The sequence below is a fragment of the Lethenteron reissneri genome, chromosome 64 (genome assembly GCF_015708825.2).
Source record: "Lethenteron reissneri isolate LAM-NWPU_2019-01 chromosome 64, ASM1570882v1, whole genome shotgun sequence".
In the NCBI taxonomy this organism is placed as follows: Eukaryota; Metazoa; Chordata; class Hyperoartia; order Petromyzontiformes; family Petromyzontidae; genus Lethenteron; species Lethenteron reissneri.
This window is the reverse complement of record NC_083842.1, coordinates 2,964,413-2,981,058: the sequence shown is the minus strand read 5'-3', so window position 1 is coordinate 2,981,058 and position 16,646 is coordinate 2,964,413. Positions and strand designations below refer to the sequence as shown.

General features: G+C 46.5%; 1 protein-coding gene across 11 annotated transcripts in view; it reads right to left on the bottom strand.

Moving 5' to 3' along the window:
• LOC133359107 (dual specificity protein phosphatase CDC14AB-like) overlaps positions 1–16,277 on the bottom strand; it is a 29,163-nt gene extending 12,886 nt beyond the window's left edge. For 10 of the 11 annotated variants that reach the window (XM_061577496.1, XM_061577495.1, XM_061577497.1 and 7 more), the window contains exons 1-12: positions 12,106–12,497; positions 10,758–10,848; positions 10,482–10,557; positions 9,639–9,731; positions 7,048–7,127; positions 6,550–6,616; positions 2,477–2,539; positions 2,306–2,393; positions 1,879–1,961; positions 1,231–1,378; positions 892–1,030; positions 479–680 (exon numbers count right to left, since the gene is read on the bottom strand). In XM_061577496.1, coding sequence (XP_061433480.1) covers positions 479–680; positions 892–1,030; positions 1,231–1,378; positions 1,879–1,961; positions 2,306–2,393; positions 2,477–2,539; positions 6,550–6,616; positions 7,048–7,127; positions 9,639–9,731; positions 10,482–10,557; positions 10,758–10,848; positions 12,106–12,151 — 1,176 coding nt within the window. In that variant the 5' untranslated portion in view covers positions 12,152–12,497. Of the gene's footprint in view, positions 1–478; positions 681–891; positions 1,031–1,230; positions 1,379–1,878; positions 1,962–2,305; positions 2,394–2,476; positions 2,540–6,549; positions 6,617–7,047; positions 7,128–9,638; positions 9,732–10,481; positions 10,558–10,757; positions 10,849–12,105; positions 12,498–16,150 lie in introns of those variants that run through there. The other variant, XM_061577494.1, reaches the window with a different exon arrangement.
• Positions 16,278–16,646: the final 369 nt, after the last annotated feature.

Sequence of the window (16,646 nt, the reverse complement as noted above, 5' to 3'; positions counted from 1 at the left end):
ATGTGCACACAAAACCAAAGATCCCCTGTGTAGCCTTATAGAGACTGTTGGGGCAAGTTCTGTTAAAGAGAATCGATTAAGGTAAACACCTATTATGACCAAAAAGGCACACAAGGGTTTTGTAGCTACCACTATTGTCTCACCATGCTCGATACTCATTTAAAGCTGAGTCAGGATTATTTGTTGAACTAGGCAAGCACTCAAGAGACCAGGATAATCTAATTTGTCAAAGAGCTGACCTCGGGGAGGCCCAGGACCGGTTCAGATATTCGTCACGGATGTTGACCATGAGCAGTAATCTAACTCCGGGCATGGGGGTTCGTAGCGTATTGTGCTAATAACTGCGCCACCGCTTCCCATGGACCTGATGTAAACACATATACCCATCTACAGACACACAAACGGAGACACACACAAGCACTTGCACACATCTCATTAGTTCCCCGTGACCCCCGACCCCAACGTTTGTGATACTCACGTCTTCGATCTGCGTGGCGTGCAGTGATGGCGATGATGAGGGGGAGATGGGGCCGAGCGGGTCGCGTAGACTGATGTCATCGACACGCGCCAAGATCCGCGACACGCCCAGCGCCGTGCCCTCGCGTCCCGTGGGGCCCGAGCCCACACGCTGCTGCTTGGCACGGAACGCCTCCCCCTGAGCCCACAGGCCGGATTGCCTCCTGCCGAGGGGGGCAAACGGGGAGCAGGCAGTGGAGCAGATTGGGTGAAGGTGTTGTCATGGCACACGAGTCTGTCCCGTCACCGCCTGCCAGCAAGCCTTCACCACTTCACGTGGCCTCGGAGTGCACCTGGCCTGGCACAAATGCCGTAGTGACGTCACCGCCACTTAGTGGCGAATGGCAGCTGTTGTTGTATCGGTGTGGTTCTCACTCGAGCAGAAAGTGCTGCTGGGGCCCGATGATGGAGCCCGGCCGACATATGCGGATCCAAGCGACGGCCTCGGCAGCCGTGAGGCGGTGGTGCTTCATGAGGTAGCATGCGATGAGCGTGCCTGTGCGGCCCAGCCCCGCTGCACGCACACAGTGTCACCATCACCACACGACAACGTTGTCACTATTGACGCATGCGCTATCTCTCCATTACCAGCAGCATCACCCTCCACCACGACTATCATAACTACACCAAGCGCCACCCCAATGACCAACACTCACATTACTACTACCATCACCACTATAACCACCACTCACACCACCACCAGTCGCGACGCACCCTTGCAGTGCACGGCGACGGCGCCCCGCGTGCCCTCGCAGATTTCACAGAACTTGCGCACGATATCGGGACTCGGGGAGCTGCCGTCCGGGAAGAACAGGTCGTGGTGCACCAGCCCCACGTCCGTGAAGCGCCGCGCGTCGTAGATCTACCCCGGCGCGCGGCAACACATATCATCATCATCATCATCGCTCAGCCATTGTTACCACAGTGGCGAGATGTTAACTACCTTGAGTGGTATATAGGTCGTTAGTTTGATCCCGACCCTGACGACTGTATATTTGGAGCTTGCATGTCTTTCTCCCCGTGGCCACGTAGATTTTTCTCCGGGTCCTCTAGTGTTTCCTTACACATTTAGAAACACGCCTTTTAAGAGTATTTGGCTGCTATATATTTCGACATGATAGGCCACTTCTTTGAGTGATCATTTGTGGCCAGATCGCTTCTGAAAATTATCTATATAGCTCAGTGGGCTTTACCTGGTATTTTATATTCTTTTACAGTTTTTTTCACCCCATACCGGACAAACAGCTAGTGCACCGACACTTTCAACCCTCGTCCAGTTTTAAAGCGTTACAAACGGATCCAGCGGCCAAGGCAAGAAGTGCCCGACCCGGTGCATGTTGCTGACGGTGTGTTCGTTCACACCTTCTTGTTGAGCCGGATGACGGTGGTGACGCCGTTCTTACGGAAGTACGGGATGTAGGACTCTGGAGAATGTAGTGGGTAGCCTGCACGTGCACACAAAATACATATCCCCCCCCCACCCCCATGTAGACTTTTAATAGACTGATAGCGAGCACCTATGAAGACCGATACGGCACATGAAGTGATAGGGGGCCAGCACCATGCCTGATTCCCCAGTGTTGATGTTTACACACTGTTCAAGGTACTCATTAAAGGCTGAGTCGATTATTGGGAGACCCATAACCATTTCAGATATAATTATCACTGTTATTGGTCCTGAGTAGGAACCGATCTTGGGAACCAGGGTTCGCAGCGCAGTGCGATAACCACTACACTACCACTCCCCATATGTGCATGCAAGCGCGTGTTTATGTGTGTGCATCATCACCGTTTTCCACTTTGCTTTTTGGGTGGGGACCGCTGAATGCCAGGAACCGCTCGGGTACGATCCAGTTAAAATCTCCATTCTCAACGTGCTGATCACACACAACAACAATAGTAGCTGTCATTCACTGTTAAGGATGAGAAGAGGGGAGGGGAGGGAGGGGAGGTGACCCACCTCGTAATGCTCATACTCTTCTAAGTCAAAACGCGTACAGTCCAGGAAGCCAGTCTGCAGTGCCTGCAAACGAACAGAAGCAGCAACAACACAAGAGCTTAGACACACACATCGACACACGACAACACAATAATGTCAACATTATAACAATAATAATCCCTTTAGCCAAAATAAAGAGGAAAGAAAGGATGAAGAATAGAAGGCGATACAGCCGACAGGTGGAACAGTGGCTACCCTACTTATCTTAACCAATCTTCTTCTTCTATCTATATATAAAAAAGTCAAAAATTGTGTGCGAGTTTGTGTGTGGCCGCGCGCTTGGCTCTCCAACAGCGGGGTTAACGTAAAAAAAAATAGCCAAGTACCACGCCAGAAGCCCCGTGGTGAGCAAGCACTATTCTTTTTTCACATCCGTCAACTTAAAATTAGTTTAATTAGCGATTTAGTGTGATTTCTGTGTGCTTCCCTTTAATTTATTTTTTTATGACGCATGCACGACCATACCAACTCACGTGCCTTTGGTGGGGGGGATGTCCCATGCCAAGTCGCACGCCTTTGGTGCGAGTGAGGGGAACATTTTCTTTCACGTTAAAAATGCTGTAAAAATACACTAAACGCTCAGGTAAACCTTCACTGTGTGATGTCCTCCCGACCCCACTGTGTGCAGTTATTACTACTATACAGTCGCTAAATGCTACCACTATAGGCGGTAGATCGTGGCTGGGGGGGGGGGGTCACAGGTGTAGCAGCCCAGCCCCAGTCTGCCAAGGTGCCACCTCGGCCAGCTGGACAATCTAGGCGAGGACGGAGGCTCTGCACGAGACTAGGCCTCACCACGCCACTCTGTCAGGTGAGTACTTTGTGCTATACAGTCGATAAATACTTCTATACAGTCAGCATGTACTACTGTAATGATAGCAGGTACCACCATAGTCGGTATGCACTGCTGTAATCATAGCAGGTACCACCACAGTCAGTACACAATGCTGTTACATTTTTAAGAGTAGTTTTGAAATATGTTTTTGACCCGGGCAACGTGTTGGATATATGACCCTTTTTCCAAAATTAATATTAAGAATAATTCTGCCAATTTTTTTTTCATATAATCAATCGCGGGGTCACTTGGAGCGAAAACAAACGGAACTCCCCCCCCCCCCCTTTCTCGAGCAGCTGCCTTGTCACGCTCGCAACAGGGAACCGGAGGTGAACCATAAAGATAATGACCCCCCCCCCCCCCGCTGCAAAGGAGAGAGAGAGGGGGTGTTGTAAAACGGGCGGCAAAAAGCGAACAGACGGGTTTTGGAGGCTATTTTAGCTAACGAAAAATCCAAAACTTAGCGACAAAGATTAAGTGAACATTATCGTAGTACGCCTCACACTCACTCCAAGTAAAAACCAGGCTAAAATCTACATCAGTTACTATTATTTCCCATTCATTATTTTAATACAAATGTCATTTATTTTTCTTTATCTACGCGACCAAGCCAAAACGAATTCTCTAACCTCGGGATATCAGATAACATAATAACTCGAGAACAAACCCAGGATACAGGTGGTGGAACGAAGGTTAGTAAAACCCTACGAAATACGCGGTAATGATAACAATGCTAAATCACAAATCTTGAATAAACACAAACCAAATAATAATTACGAAGTATTAGACAAAGGGTCATCTAGAAGAATTAAAGGCGAAATAAGTCAGTCATACCTAACCAAGATGTAATGTACTCCATAGGAAAAGAGCCTCCCAACAACTTTTTTTGCCCGTAAAAAATATAATTGGTTTTTTACCCTTCTATCTGGCAACAAAACTGACACTTTTTTTTACAAGGAGTCATGTTTGCATAGACCACAATACCTGCAGTCATAATACAAACAAAAAACATAACTCTGATAATATATGCACTGTCCTTGAAGTTGATTGGTTCCCACCCGAGACAGCTTTCCTTAGAGCCTAGTCTCACATGGGTTGGACCAGATGACGCCAAAAGGCGCACAACTCAAAGACAATGCACCCCATCAGAGTATGAGAGCTCGGGGTAAGCATTTACACCATTGGAACCTCATTTGCCAGTAAAAAATATGATAATTGGTTTTTTACCCTTTTATCTGGCAACAAAACTGACACCTTTTTTACAAGGAGTCATGTTTGCATAGACCACAATACCTGTAGCCATAATGCAAACAAAATCAGAGTTGTTTTTTGTCAATCAGAGAATGTGTGTCCTCGCGAGTGACGTCGACACATGAGGCCCAACCCCTCGCGTGACGTCACTCCACATGAGGCCCACCCCCCCCCCCTCATTAATATTCACGAGTGGGTGAATTTTTACACGAACGCAGGGGAAGGTCGAGCTGAATTAAATAATTGTTTACGCAAAGTTGCTTCAAATTACATTTCTTTATCGAAAGTGACGGTAAAAAATAAATCTACGCAGCAGTGCTACATCTGTACATGATGTCACTGCAAAAGAGGCCCCCCCCTTCATTAATATTCATGCCCAGGTGGAAATTTACACTCACGTACAAGAAGGTCGCGCACTCCACATGCCGCACCTCTCCCCTCATTAATAATCATGAGTGGGTGACGTCACTCCACATACCGCACCCCTCCACTCATTATTATAACCATTACCGGATGACGTCACTCAACATGGGGCAACCCCCCCTCCTCATTAATAATCATGAGCTGAACAATTTTTCTATTGAACGGGCAAAAAAGCTAGTATATAATCGTTTCCTTGCCTGTGTAGTGACATCAGGGATGTCACTGTATGGTGCCGGCCCGAGAGGGCCGTGGCGCGCGATGCACTGTCATCGCGTACACCCCGTAGGCCGGTGTAGTACCAGCCCTAGTGGGGCTTGGTATGCGCTGGGATCGCGCGTGCACCACGCATAGCGTGTAATGCGAGCTCCCACAAGGGGGAGTAGGAGGGTGTCAGCCCAGGGGCAGAATTGCCCCAGGCCATGGCACTCTGGTTGACCCCGTAGACACGTGATCCGGAGTGTCCACAGAGGGAGCCCCAGGTGGGGGGGCTAGGGGAGAGCTCTCGAGAGGGATCGAGACGGAACTAGAAGGCTCGAGAAGGCGGGCGGAGCGGTCCTGACCCAGGAGGATATAAGGCGGGTCCCTGAGGGGAACCGGGGTCGCTGCATTCTACAAGCTGGAAGCTCTACGTCCTACAAGCTGGAAGTTCTACAGGCATCAACACGTGGTTGGGACCCGAGTGAGGGTCAGACCCTTCATAGCTGTAACTCCTCCGTATAGGGTAGTTAGCTGGGTGGCCACCACCCTAGGCTGTATCTGGTGAAGGGGCAGTTACCCCTTTCTGTTACGTGTTGATGTTACAATAAATGTGTTGCCTCTAAAGAACGTCTGCGATTCAGTTGGACTCACTACACCTGTAAACATCTGGCAGTTTCATCACCATGAGTTGACTGCTGATGAGAAACTCAATGTGAAACCAGTCCAGAGTTTTGTTTGTGTTGAACCAGTGCTGCTGGTAAAATGCTCTGATAAGTCCATGTGGCTGATGGGATGTGTAAAAATGTATTTGTGTATATGGAGGGGCAGATATGTTAATCAGGTGGTGTATTGTATGCTTATCTGTTTCATCTTCACCTAGGTCACCCTTTCAAAAGCAGCAATGATGTTTCATGTATCCCAATGGCTATATTTCATGTCCAGGTTATTTAATGGATACTGTCAGACTGATCTACCAGTTGCACAGTGGTAACACTTGTGCCTCACAGTGAGAAGGGCCTGGGTTTGTTTCTTGACTCCTTCTGTGGCATTTGTTTTGTCGCTGGTTCTGCATGGGTTCTCTCCAGTATCCCTCCATAGCTAAAAACATACAATGCCATCAACGTTGGCCAAACATCCCAATGTAGCAGGACCCTCCTGAAAAATAGCCGACTGTGATGGTGGGGTTAAATGTAGGTAGGCCCACCTCTTCTAAGACATTTGGTCATCGTGGAAGAGTTGACCAAAATATCCTCTACAGGTCACTCTAGTAGTGGAGGCCATTCTGCCAGAAGTGGCATAAGCAATCCATTGCAGGCTGTGTCTTTACCTTGCCGACCCCCTGCAGACAGTCAAGGAGGGTCAGGTTGAAGCTGCATGGTCCGAATGAAGCATCTCTGGTGGGGGGGGGGGTGATGGTAGCAAGGATGAGTGAAAAAAAGACACATAAAACACACACAAGATGTACACAGATGTAGACTTAGAAATACACATGCAGATAAACCTAGACACAGACACAGCTCCACACATATACAGCTAAACACACAGATACAGAGATTTATACAACTACAAAGAACCCTCGTATAGCCTTTAACAGACTGTTGGGGCAAGTCCTGTTAGCAAGCACCTCACACAAGAAGTATTTCCTGATACACACACCACACAAACACACAGATAACTACAAATACACAGAGATAAACACAACTATACAGATATACATAGAGAGGTACACACACAGTTACACATGCACAAAGAAACATAGAGGTACACACAGTGACACGGTGACACAAAGACAATGACAGACTGTGTTGCAGGGTGAAGTTGTCACCTGAAGGGCAGGTAAGGGGGTGTGTTACCAGCCACTAGAGGGCGGTACGCCTCCTCAGGTGTCCTCTTCAAGTAGATAACCTGTGTACACAAACAAAAACAACGTTTTCTTTGGTTCTTCGGTAAAGTCATGTAGATAGAAAAATTATAATAAATAAAGTGAATAAAAAACCGTGAGGAAGAAGCCATCTGAGGACTCAATCAAAACCATCATATTGCCATACATAGCAGGGGTAACCAAAAAGATTTCCAAAATCATGAACAAACACAAGATCCAGATCCAATTAAATTACAGTACATAAAATTCGTGATCTGATCCCATCTGAGGACAAAATTCCTGACATGCAATATCCCGGCGTCTACAAATTAAGCTGTACCTGCGGCAGCAGTTACATTGGGGAAACTAAACAACATGTCTCGGACCGTGTTCGTGAGCACAAGGCAGATTTGAAACACGGTAGGTGCAATACTTCTGCCGTGGCTGATCATTATGTTAATGCAGCTGGCTCACACGAAATAGATTTCTCGAAGACGATGGTACTTTGCAAGCCTACTGGCTATCAACAAACATTCCTTCATGAAGCCATCCATATATAGACACAGACACAATTTCAACGAAGAGGATGGTTATAAACTCAGCAATCATTGGAAAGATGTCATCAACCACTTTGATGACATCTTTCTTGTCAACCTCCACTGTCAGCAGTATGGGTGTGTGCAGCGAGGTGCAATGATTGCCAGGACCGCCCTTTGCTTGGTGTAGTAGCTTGTCTTTTCTCCTACATTAGCATTAGATGCCCTGCCCATGCTGCTGACACACTTGGGAGATGCCCATCTCTAAACCTTTATAAACAGTTTGCCTTTAGAGGCTAACCCCCCTTTTTCCTGATGACGACCGCTTGTGTTTTTGTTTTATTTTAATATTTATTTTTATGACTGAAATGACCAATAATAAGTCTACATTATAGACTGCCAGTACGCTCACTCAGGTTAAGAACCAGGCTACAGTCTACATTATAGAATGCCAGTACGCTCAGTATAATAACAATTGCTACAGTCTACATTATAGACTGCCAATACGCTCACCAGCTTAAAAACCAGGCTGGTCTACATTATAGACTGCCAGTACACTCACCGAGGTTAAGAACCAGGCTAGTCTACATTATAGATTGCCAGTACACTCACTCCGATTAAGAACCAGGCTACAGTCTACATGAATGTTTTTTGGTATTTATTATTTTATTTTAGTTTTATTCACTTTATTTTATTATTATTTTTTCTATCTACGTGATTTTACCGAAAGATCTTCTTGGTTCAGTTACATTGGAGAAACCAAACGACATGTCTCGGACCGCATCCGTGAACATAAAGCAGACCTGAAACACGGTAGGACAAACACCTCAGCCGTGGCAGATCACTGTTACAATTCAGTGGGCTCACATGACATTGACTTCTCCAAGACAGAGGTTCTCTGCAAGCCATCTGGCTATCATGAGAGATTCGTTCATGAGGCGATCCACATATACAAACACAGAGACAATTTCAACCGAGAAGATGGATTCTGGCTTAGCAATCATTGGAAGGACGTAATAAACCATTTCGGATCTTAACTGATTGTGTTCACGTTTACGGTGACTTTCAGACCGCGTTCCACTCACTGGCATGGTGCAGTGTGCAGAGTAATGTATGGTGTCGTAATTGTATAGTAAATATATAGCAGTGTGATACACATTAGGGTGGGTAGAATAATACATAGTGTTATATTAAAATGGATAAGGCAGCAACTGCAGCAGCAGCAGCAACTGCAGCAGCAGCAGCAACTGCAGCAGCAGCAGCAACTGCAGCAGCAGCAGCAGCAGCAACTGCAGCAGCAACTGCAGCAGCAGCAACTGCAGCAGCAGCAGCAACTGCAGCAGAAACTGCAGCAGCAACTGCAGCAGCAGCAGAAACTGCAGCAGCAACTGCAGCAGCAGCAGCAACTGCAGCTCCCTTTGATACTGTTAATCCTGCATAATGCACATGCATATGCAGTACTAATCACATTCCTGCATTTCCCATAAATATGCTAAATTCCTCTTGATATGCAAATTCCGTTTGTCAATGCGCCCAGCTTATATATATGCTCCAAGCTCGTGTGCCGTTTCATTCAGACTGTCGCCTCGACGGACCTGGTTTTCACCTGAGGACGGCTGCTAGCGTTGTGGCCGAAACGTCGTGAGAATAATTTTATTATGTTTTATTTTTATTATTTTATTACTTCCCTTCTACGTGACTTTACCGAAAGAACCAAGAAGATGAATCCCTGCAGTCACGAAAGCTTTAAATCAAAATTTACCGAAAGAATCAAAGAATATTAATTCCTGCAGTCACGAAAATTTTAAGTAAAAAAATACGTTAACGAATCGGCTATATACATCGCACATAACCAACTTTTAGGCGCTCAATGTGACATGTGTATGAATCAAACTTCCATCACCAAATCAATGCATCACCAGGCATATAGCCACTACGTCACACCTTGTCACACCGCCCACCGGAGGGAATATAATTGTTAGAGAGTGCTGCGGGGTGGGTGGGGGGGGGGAAGCTCACTGCGTAAGAGCCGATGAGGAAAGCTGCATTGGCTCGTTTGCGTTGGTCAGGCCCCGTATAGTACACGATCCTCTTGCGTGCCAGAGAGAAGGACTACAAAAAAGACAAAGACATGCACAGACACGCACATAACGACACATAAGAGCTGGAGTGTGACCGCATCTGATTCAAACTTGGGGAGGCCCAGGACTGGTTCAGATAACAGCCACTGTTGATGGTAGCCTTAAGCAGGAATAAAACTTGAGTCGCTGGGTTCATCGCGCATTCTAATCATTGCGTCACCGCTCCCCACATATATACACACACATGTATGTGGAGAGTGGGGAATGGTGCCGCAGCGATTAACACTTTGTGCTGAGAAACCACTGACCCGAGTTTGATCTCTGCTCAGGGCCAACATTCGTGATGAATATCTGAACCATTCCAGGGCATCCAGAAAGTCAATTCATTTGGGCAAAGTGCTGGCCACCCACCCCCTCGTGCATAGTACCAGCATACTCTTAGCTTGTCTCTTGGATTGTTCCTCACTTGATACAGTAAATTTAGCTGTGACGGTCCCACCTGATGACGGAGATTTGTGTTGCCTCCGAAACGTCGTGATTTATTATTGTATTTCTATTATTTTTATTATTTAGTTTTATTTTTACCTACGTGAATTTACCGGAAAAAACCTAAGAGCATGAATCTTTGCAGTCACGAAAGCTTAAAATCTAGAAGATAGTACCAGCCTTGATGGGTGCTCATAAACAGCACCCAAAAGTATTTTAAAGCTATAGAGGGATATTTGTTTTCTTTGTGTGTGCATCTGTGTGTATACATGTATGTGCAGGTGCCGGTCAATACCTTGAGTTTCTTATTGAGCTTGCAACAGAAGCGATATAGCATGGCCAGGTTCAAGGGCCCAAAATCTGCATAAAAGCTGCAAAAACAACACACACTGTTACCTACAGCCTCCACTCACTCCCTTACCTCCACTCAGTCATCCCAAATTTTATTGCCCCCCCACACCCCTTCCCCCACCCACACCAATGTCTGCCTCCTCTCTCTCCGAAGGCCAGCACCTGGGCTCCAGTGCAATTGCACCACCTCCACCTTGGGCGGGGCATAGTAGTTACTCACTTCTCGTAGACCAGCTCATCGTCCGTGCTGAAGTAGTGTGTGTTCGCCGTGCTGCGCGGCTTACTACGCAGCGTGCTGAAGTACAGGCGGTCTGCTCGCGCGCACACACGCACGCACACACTCATTGTACACATATGCACACAAATTATACACACACAGGCAAACTCACTCTCCTACCCCTCCCTTCATATCTCTCAACTACCCTCCACGTACTATTCTGCTTTCCCCCTCTCATATCTCTCTCCCCGAGCATCTCTCTACCCCGTCCAAGCACTCTCCGAGCTCTCCCCTCTAATCTCATTCTACGCCCCTTCATACGCTCTCCTATCTCTCCCCTCACTCTCCTCCATGCACGTAATTTCTTGTTTATTAATTATTATCTTCCAATCAAAATATGGTCCACTCATTTGTAGTTGACAGTAAACGTCATGCTTCATGTTGAATTAATGTAGAATGTTCACTGTGAACCACCACTTGACTGTGGTGACAATAAATACTGGTCATGTTCTATACAAAAAACGCCAGCCAATGATATCAGTTGATTTCTTAAGTTTACCCAGGTGGTAACTCAAGAGACAAGGACAATCATATATCAGGATAGTCATTTTAAAAAGTAACCAGGGGTGTTTGTCTGCCAGCAGGAAGCAATAATTGCTATGCATAATCCTAACTTAGTACTGTAATATACAGGTAATTTGGTACGTGTTGACAAACAGCGACACAAAACAGGCTATTCTTGCAAATTATGTCCTGTACCATCATGGTTATTACACCCACATTAATTATTAGGGCGGCTACTGGAATCGACCTGTGAAACTCTGCAAAAAGCGGTGAACTACTGCAGTACCATGTCACCGCCCCTACATAGCATCACGCAAGATTGGGAATAACACAGTTCCTCACGTTATATTTAACAATGCTATTCTTAAATACAGCAAATGAATCTGCTTTGCACAACAATCTCATCCGGCCTATAATGCAATGGCTATACTGTATTACGATGTTGGAATACTGTTGTAATGGCTGCACCTCCTATTAGCACAGTTGGATACGTACGGTGCGAAAGAAGCTCAACATCTCATCTCATCCACACTGCAGGTCACAACAACTCGCTCACCCACCGAACTCATCACACTGCAGTCACATCACTTCTCTTTCCACTGTGTCCTTCGCAATGCTCCATCCTATCATCTCTTTTCCCCAATCTCTTACAACAATAGCCTTGCTCAATTCATGAGACGCGTCAACTAATATCTATCACAACATTGATAATGCTGCTTGTTGCTGGCCACTTGACGTCATGAACCTATGCGATCGTTTCTAAACAATGCAGCGCAACTCAATTCACCTTTAATGATCTCCGCTGAGCTGATGAGCTCGTTTTCATCAGCCATGGCGCCTCCTCGTCGTCTTCCTTTCCTCGACCTCGTCCGTGAAGCTCAGAGTCCGAAGACCGACTCTCTTGCGGCCTTCTTCTCCCTGCGGCCGAGGTCGCCCCTGCCTGGGTTAAGAAATCTATCCGACAACGGTTAACTGTGGGTACGCACGCCTTGGCCGCACCGGTTCACGCACGTCTGCTTGGCTTGCGGCGACTCGCGAAGCCTACCCCGCGCTCCCGGCGACGCTAGAACATCTCGGGTAATGGCACAGGACAAGTTGAACGTCCCCGTCTGCGCCGTCAGAAAAGCGAATTACAGCAGCGCCGCCGCCTCCGCCATGTTTGACGTCTCGCCCCTGGCAACGGCGCGAGGAGGCGATTGTATTTCCCACAATGTATCGGCGTCCCCCGCGCGCACTCGATTGGCTGCAAGGCATATCACGTGACACGTCCGGGGCCATGCCTATCACCACGGGTGGCTAATCTGCGCTACGAAATGTAATGAAGGTCACGTGACATCCAACAGGCCAATCGCAGGACGCGGAGCTTCACGGCGGTTTCATTCATAAAATGCGCGTGACGTCACCACGGGGCAGGCGCGACTTGGCAATGAAGATTTGAAGTTTTCGTGACTGCAGGGATCCATACTCTTTGGTTCTCTACCTACGTGACTTTACCGAAATAAGCAAAGAGTTTGGCAATGAAGGTCGAGGCGCAGGCCTGCACTGGTGCTGCTCCATCGGGGCGAGAACGACAGCCCCACTCGGGGAGGGTATTTTAGCCAACTCGTGTACGCCGACAGGACGCCGTGGAGGGCCAACACTTTACCCCCCCACCCCCAGCGCAGGCGACCTGCCAGTGGCGGCTCCTGCAAAATCTCTCAGGGGGGGCAAATGTCTGGATGATTGATAAGGATAAGGTCCACCCATGCAATGGATAAATTAACAGCTTAAGCATGTAAAGGCAACTTCACTTCTTTAATATTAATGAAAAATAAAGTGACTCTTACAATACATCTTGTTTGTTTCTATACTCACTATGAAAACAAACCACTCAAGTTTATTTTATTAAAGATTCCACTAGGTGGCGACAAATTATATTGTTGGATGAAACGTGCTTACGTATGATGACGTAGGCACGTTAGGGCGAGCCCTCCCGGAAGCCATAGAGAATGCATTGGAGCGCCCGCCGTTCGAAAAAAAACATCTTTGAATGTAAGTCTATGGGGCCAAATTTCGATTTAAAGCTTTCGTGACTGCAGGGATTCATCTTCTTGGTTCTTTCGGTAAAGTCACGTAGAAGGGAAGAAGATGAATCTATGGGGCCACTCGGGGCGATTCTCAGCCGGAGTGAAATCACCCAAAAAGAGGCGGTACTCCACAGAACGTGACATGACGCTGATTGGACTATATCCAGAGGCACAGTGACGGCTAGCGTGACTCTGTGGTTGAATGACATTGGTGGTGCGTCGCCCAATCGCCCTAATGAAGAAACCGCCCCTGCGACCTGCCTGTCAACTATGGTGCACCCAGTTAGATAGTTGCTGCTGGGTGGACAGAGGAGAAGCCGTGGGGGGGGGGGGGGGGGGAGTGTTAACAAACGTGGCTTGCTAACATATGACAGTACATCACTGTGGGGCGCCGCGGTGGCGAGACGTTAACTCCATCGACTGGTGTCCCGGACCCTGACGCCTCTGTAAAGTGTCCAGTATTTTAAATGTACATGTTCTCCCCGTGGTCTCGTGGATTAAGTTCTCCGGGTCCTCCTGGTTTTCCCTCCATGCATTTAATAGTGTTTGGCCCCTATAAATATTCACACAATACGCCACTTTGTTGAGCTAATAATTTGTGATGTCCACATCACTTCTGCAAAAAAGCTACAGGGAAAAAAGTATTTGATCCCCTGCTGATTTTTTACGTTTGCCCACTGACAAAGAAATGATCAGTCTATAATTTTAATGGTAGGTTTATTTGAACAGTGAGAGACAGAATAACAACAAAATCCAGAAAAACGCATGTCAAAAATGTTATAAATTGATTGGCATTTTAATGAGGGAAATAAGTATTTGACCCCTCTGCAAAGCATGACTTAGTACTTGGTGACAAAACCCTTGTTTGCAATCACAGAGGTCAGACGTTTCTTGTAGTTGGCCACCAGGGTTGCACACATCTCAGGAGGGATTTTGTCCCACTCCTCTTTGCAGATCTTCTCCAAGTCATTAACGTTTCGAGGCTGACGTTTGGCAACTGGCACCTTCAGCTCCCTCCACAGATTTTCTATGGGATTAAGGTCTGGAGACTGGCTAGGCCACTCCAGGACCTTAATGTGCTTCTTCTTGAGCCACTCCTTTGTTGCCTTGGCCGTGTGTTTTGGGTCATTGTCATGCTGGAATACCCATCCACGACCTATTTTCAATGCCCTGGCTGAGGGAAGGAGGTTCTCACCCAAGATGTGATGGTACATGGCCCCGTCCATCGTCCCTTTGATGCGGTGAAGTTGTCCTGTCCCCTGAGCAGAAACACACCCCCAAAGCATAATGTTTCCACCTCCATGTTTGACGGTGGGGATGGTGTTCTTGGGGTCATAGGCAGCATTCCTCCTCCTCCAAACACGGCGAGTTGAGTTGATGCCAAACAGCTCCATTTTGGTCTCATCTGACCACAACACTTTCACCCAGTTGTCCTCTGAATCATTCAGATGTTCATTGGCAAACTTCAGACGGGCATGTATATGTGCTTTCTTGAGCAGGGGGACCTTGCGGGCGCTGCAGGATTTCAGTCCTTCACGGCGTAGTGTGTTACCAACTGTTTTCTTGGTGACTATGGCCCCAGCTGCCTTGAGATCATTGACAATATCCTCCCGTGTAGTTTTGGGCTGTTTCCTCACCGTTCTCATGATCATTGCAACTCCACGAGGTGAGATCTTGCATGGAGCCCCAGGCCGAGGAAGATTGACAGTTCTTTTGTGTTTCTTCCATTTGCGAATAATCACACCAACTGTTGTCACTTTCTCACCAAGCTGCTTGGCGATGGTCTTGTAGTCCATTCCAGCCTTGTGTAGATCTACAATCTTGTCCCTGACATCCTTGGAGAGCTCTTTGGTCTTGGCCATGGTGGAGAGTTTGGAATCTGATTGATGGATTTCTTCTGTGAACAGGTGTCTTTTATATAGGTAACAAGCTGAGATTAGGAGCACTCCCTTTAAGAGTGTGCTCCTATTCTCGGCTCGTTACCTGTATAAAAGACACCTGGGAGCCAGAAATCTTTGAGAGGGGTTCAAATACTTATTTCCCTAATTAAAATGCCAATCAATTTATAACATTTTTGACATGCGTTTTTCTGGATTTTTTGTTGTTGTTATTCTGTCTCTCACTGTTCAAATAAACCTACCATTAAAATTATAGACTGATCATTTCTTTGTCAGTGGACAAACGTACAAAATCAGCAGGGGATCAAATACTTTTTTCCCTCGCTGTAAATAGCTCAGTGAGCCTTACCTGGTAAAATAAAAATTTAAATAAAAAAAGGTTGTCCAATATTAAAAATATAAGCCGACAGTCTTTCAAACAGGGTAGAGCCGTTAATGTCTGTTTTGACCGATGTACTTTGCATAAGGGCGTAATCATATTCATAGCCGATGCTTAAATAATTTAATTTGCAGTTGTCACGTGAGAGCTCACGAACATTTTCATTCGTATTTGTTTCATTTAACCAGGGTAGAGCCGTTAATGTACACAATGACATTTAAATGAAAATCGTCTATGCTTTTTAGTCAAGTTAAATCCCATTGAAATACGTAGGAAAAACCAAACTATTTACAGAAAAACGAATGTCCACAGACTAATAGAGATATCGAAATGCGTTTTGCTCCATTATGTTCTACGCGCATTTATTTTGCATTATAGCCGATGGGCATTGTTTTCTGTCATTTGTTTTAGTCTTTCTGGAAATAATATTGTTCGATGCCATTTAACTCGTTGCTTCAGTGTAAAATAAATTAAAACAGAAATATTTACCTGTCAAAGAAGACGCATACACGTTCCGGAAGACCGATCTTCAAGAATTATCATCCAACCTTTAAGCCTACGTATCCTCCCAATGCAACAGCACTACGCCTGTAAGTTTCACTGTAACTATGGGTTTCCCCGATCTCCATTGCAACACAGGTAATAAACCTCACATATCCATGTGCTCTCGCCTTGTTCAAAGAAACGCGAAGACCTGCCTTACATTGAACACAATCAGCTGCTTTACAAACACACGCCACGCCAGCCACATGGCAACACCACGCCTTAAAAGCACTTACGGCTTTAAAATAAATACGCAATGTCTCTTTCCCATGTGTCTATGCATAAAACAAACCAATTCTTTGTTACACAACTCATTGGCGACACGGCCGCCTGGGAGTGCATAATATTAGTCAGCACTCTTTCAACACAAACTCTGGACTGGCTTCGATATTTCAGTGCCCCATTAGCTTTCAGGCTTTTTTGAACCAATGCTGAACTGCCA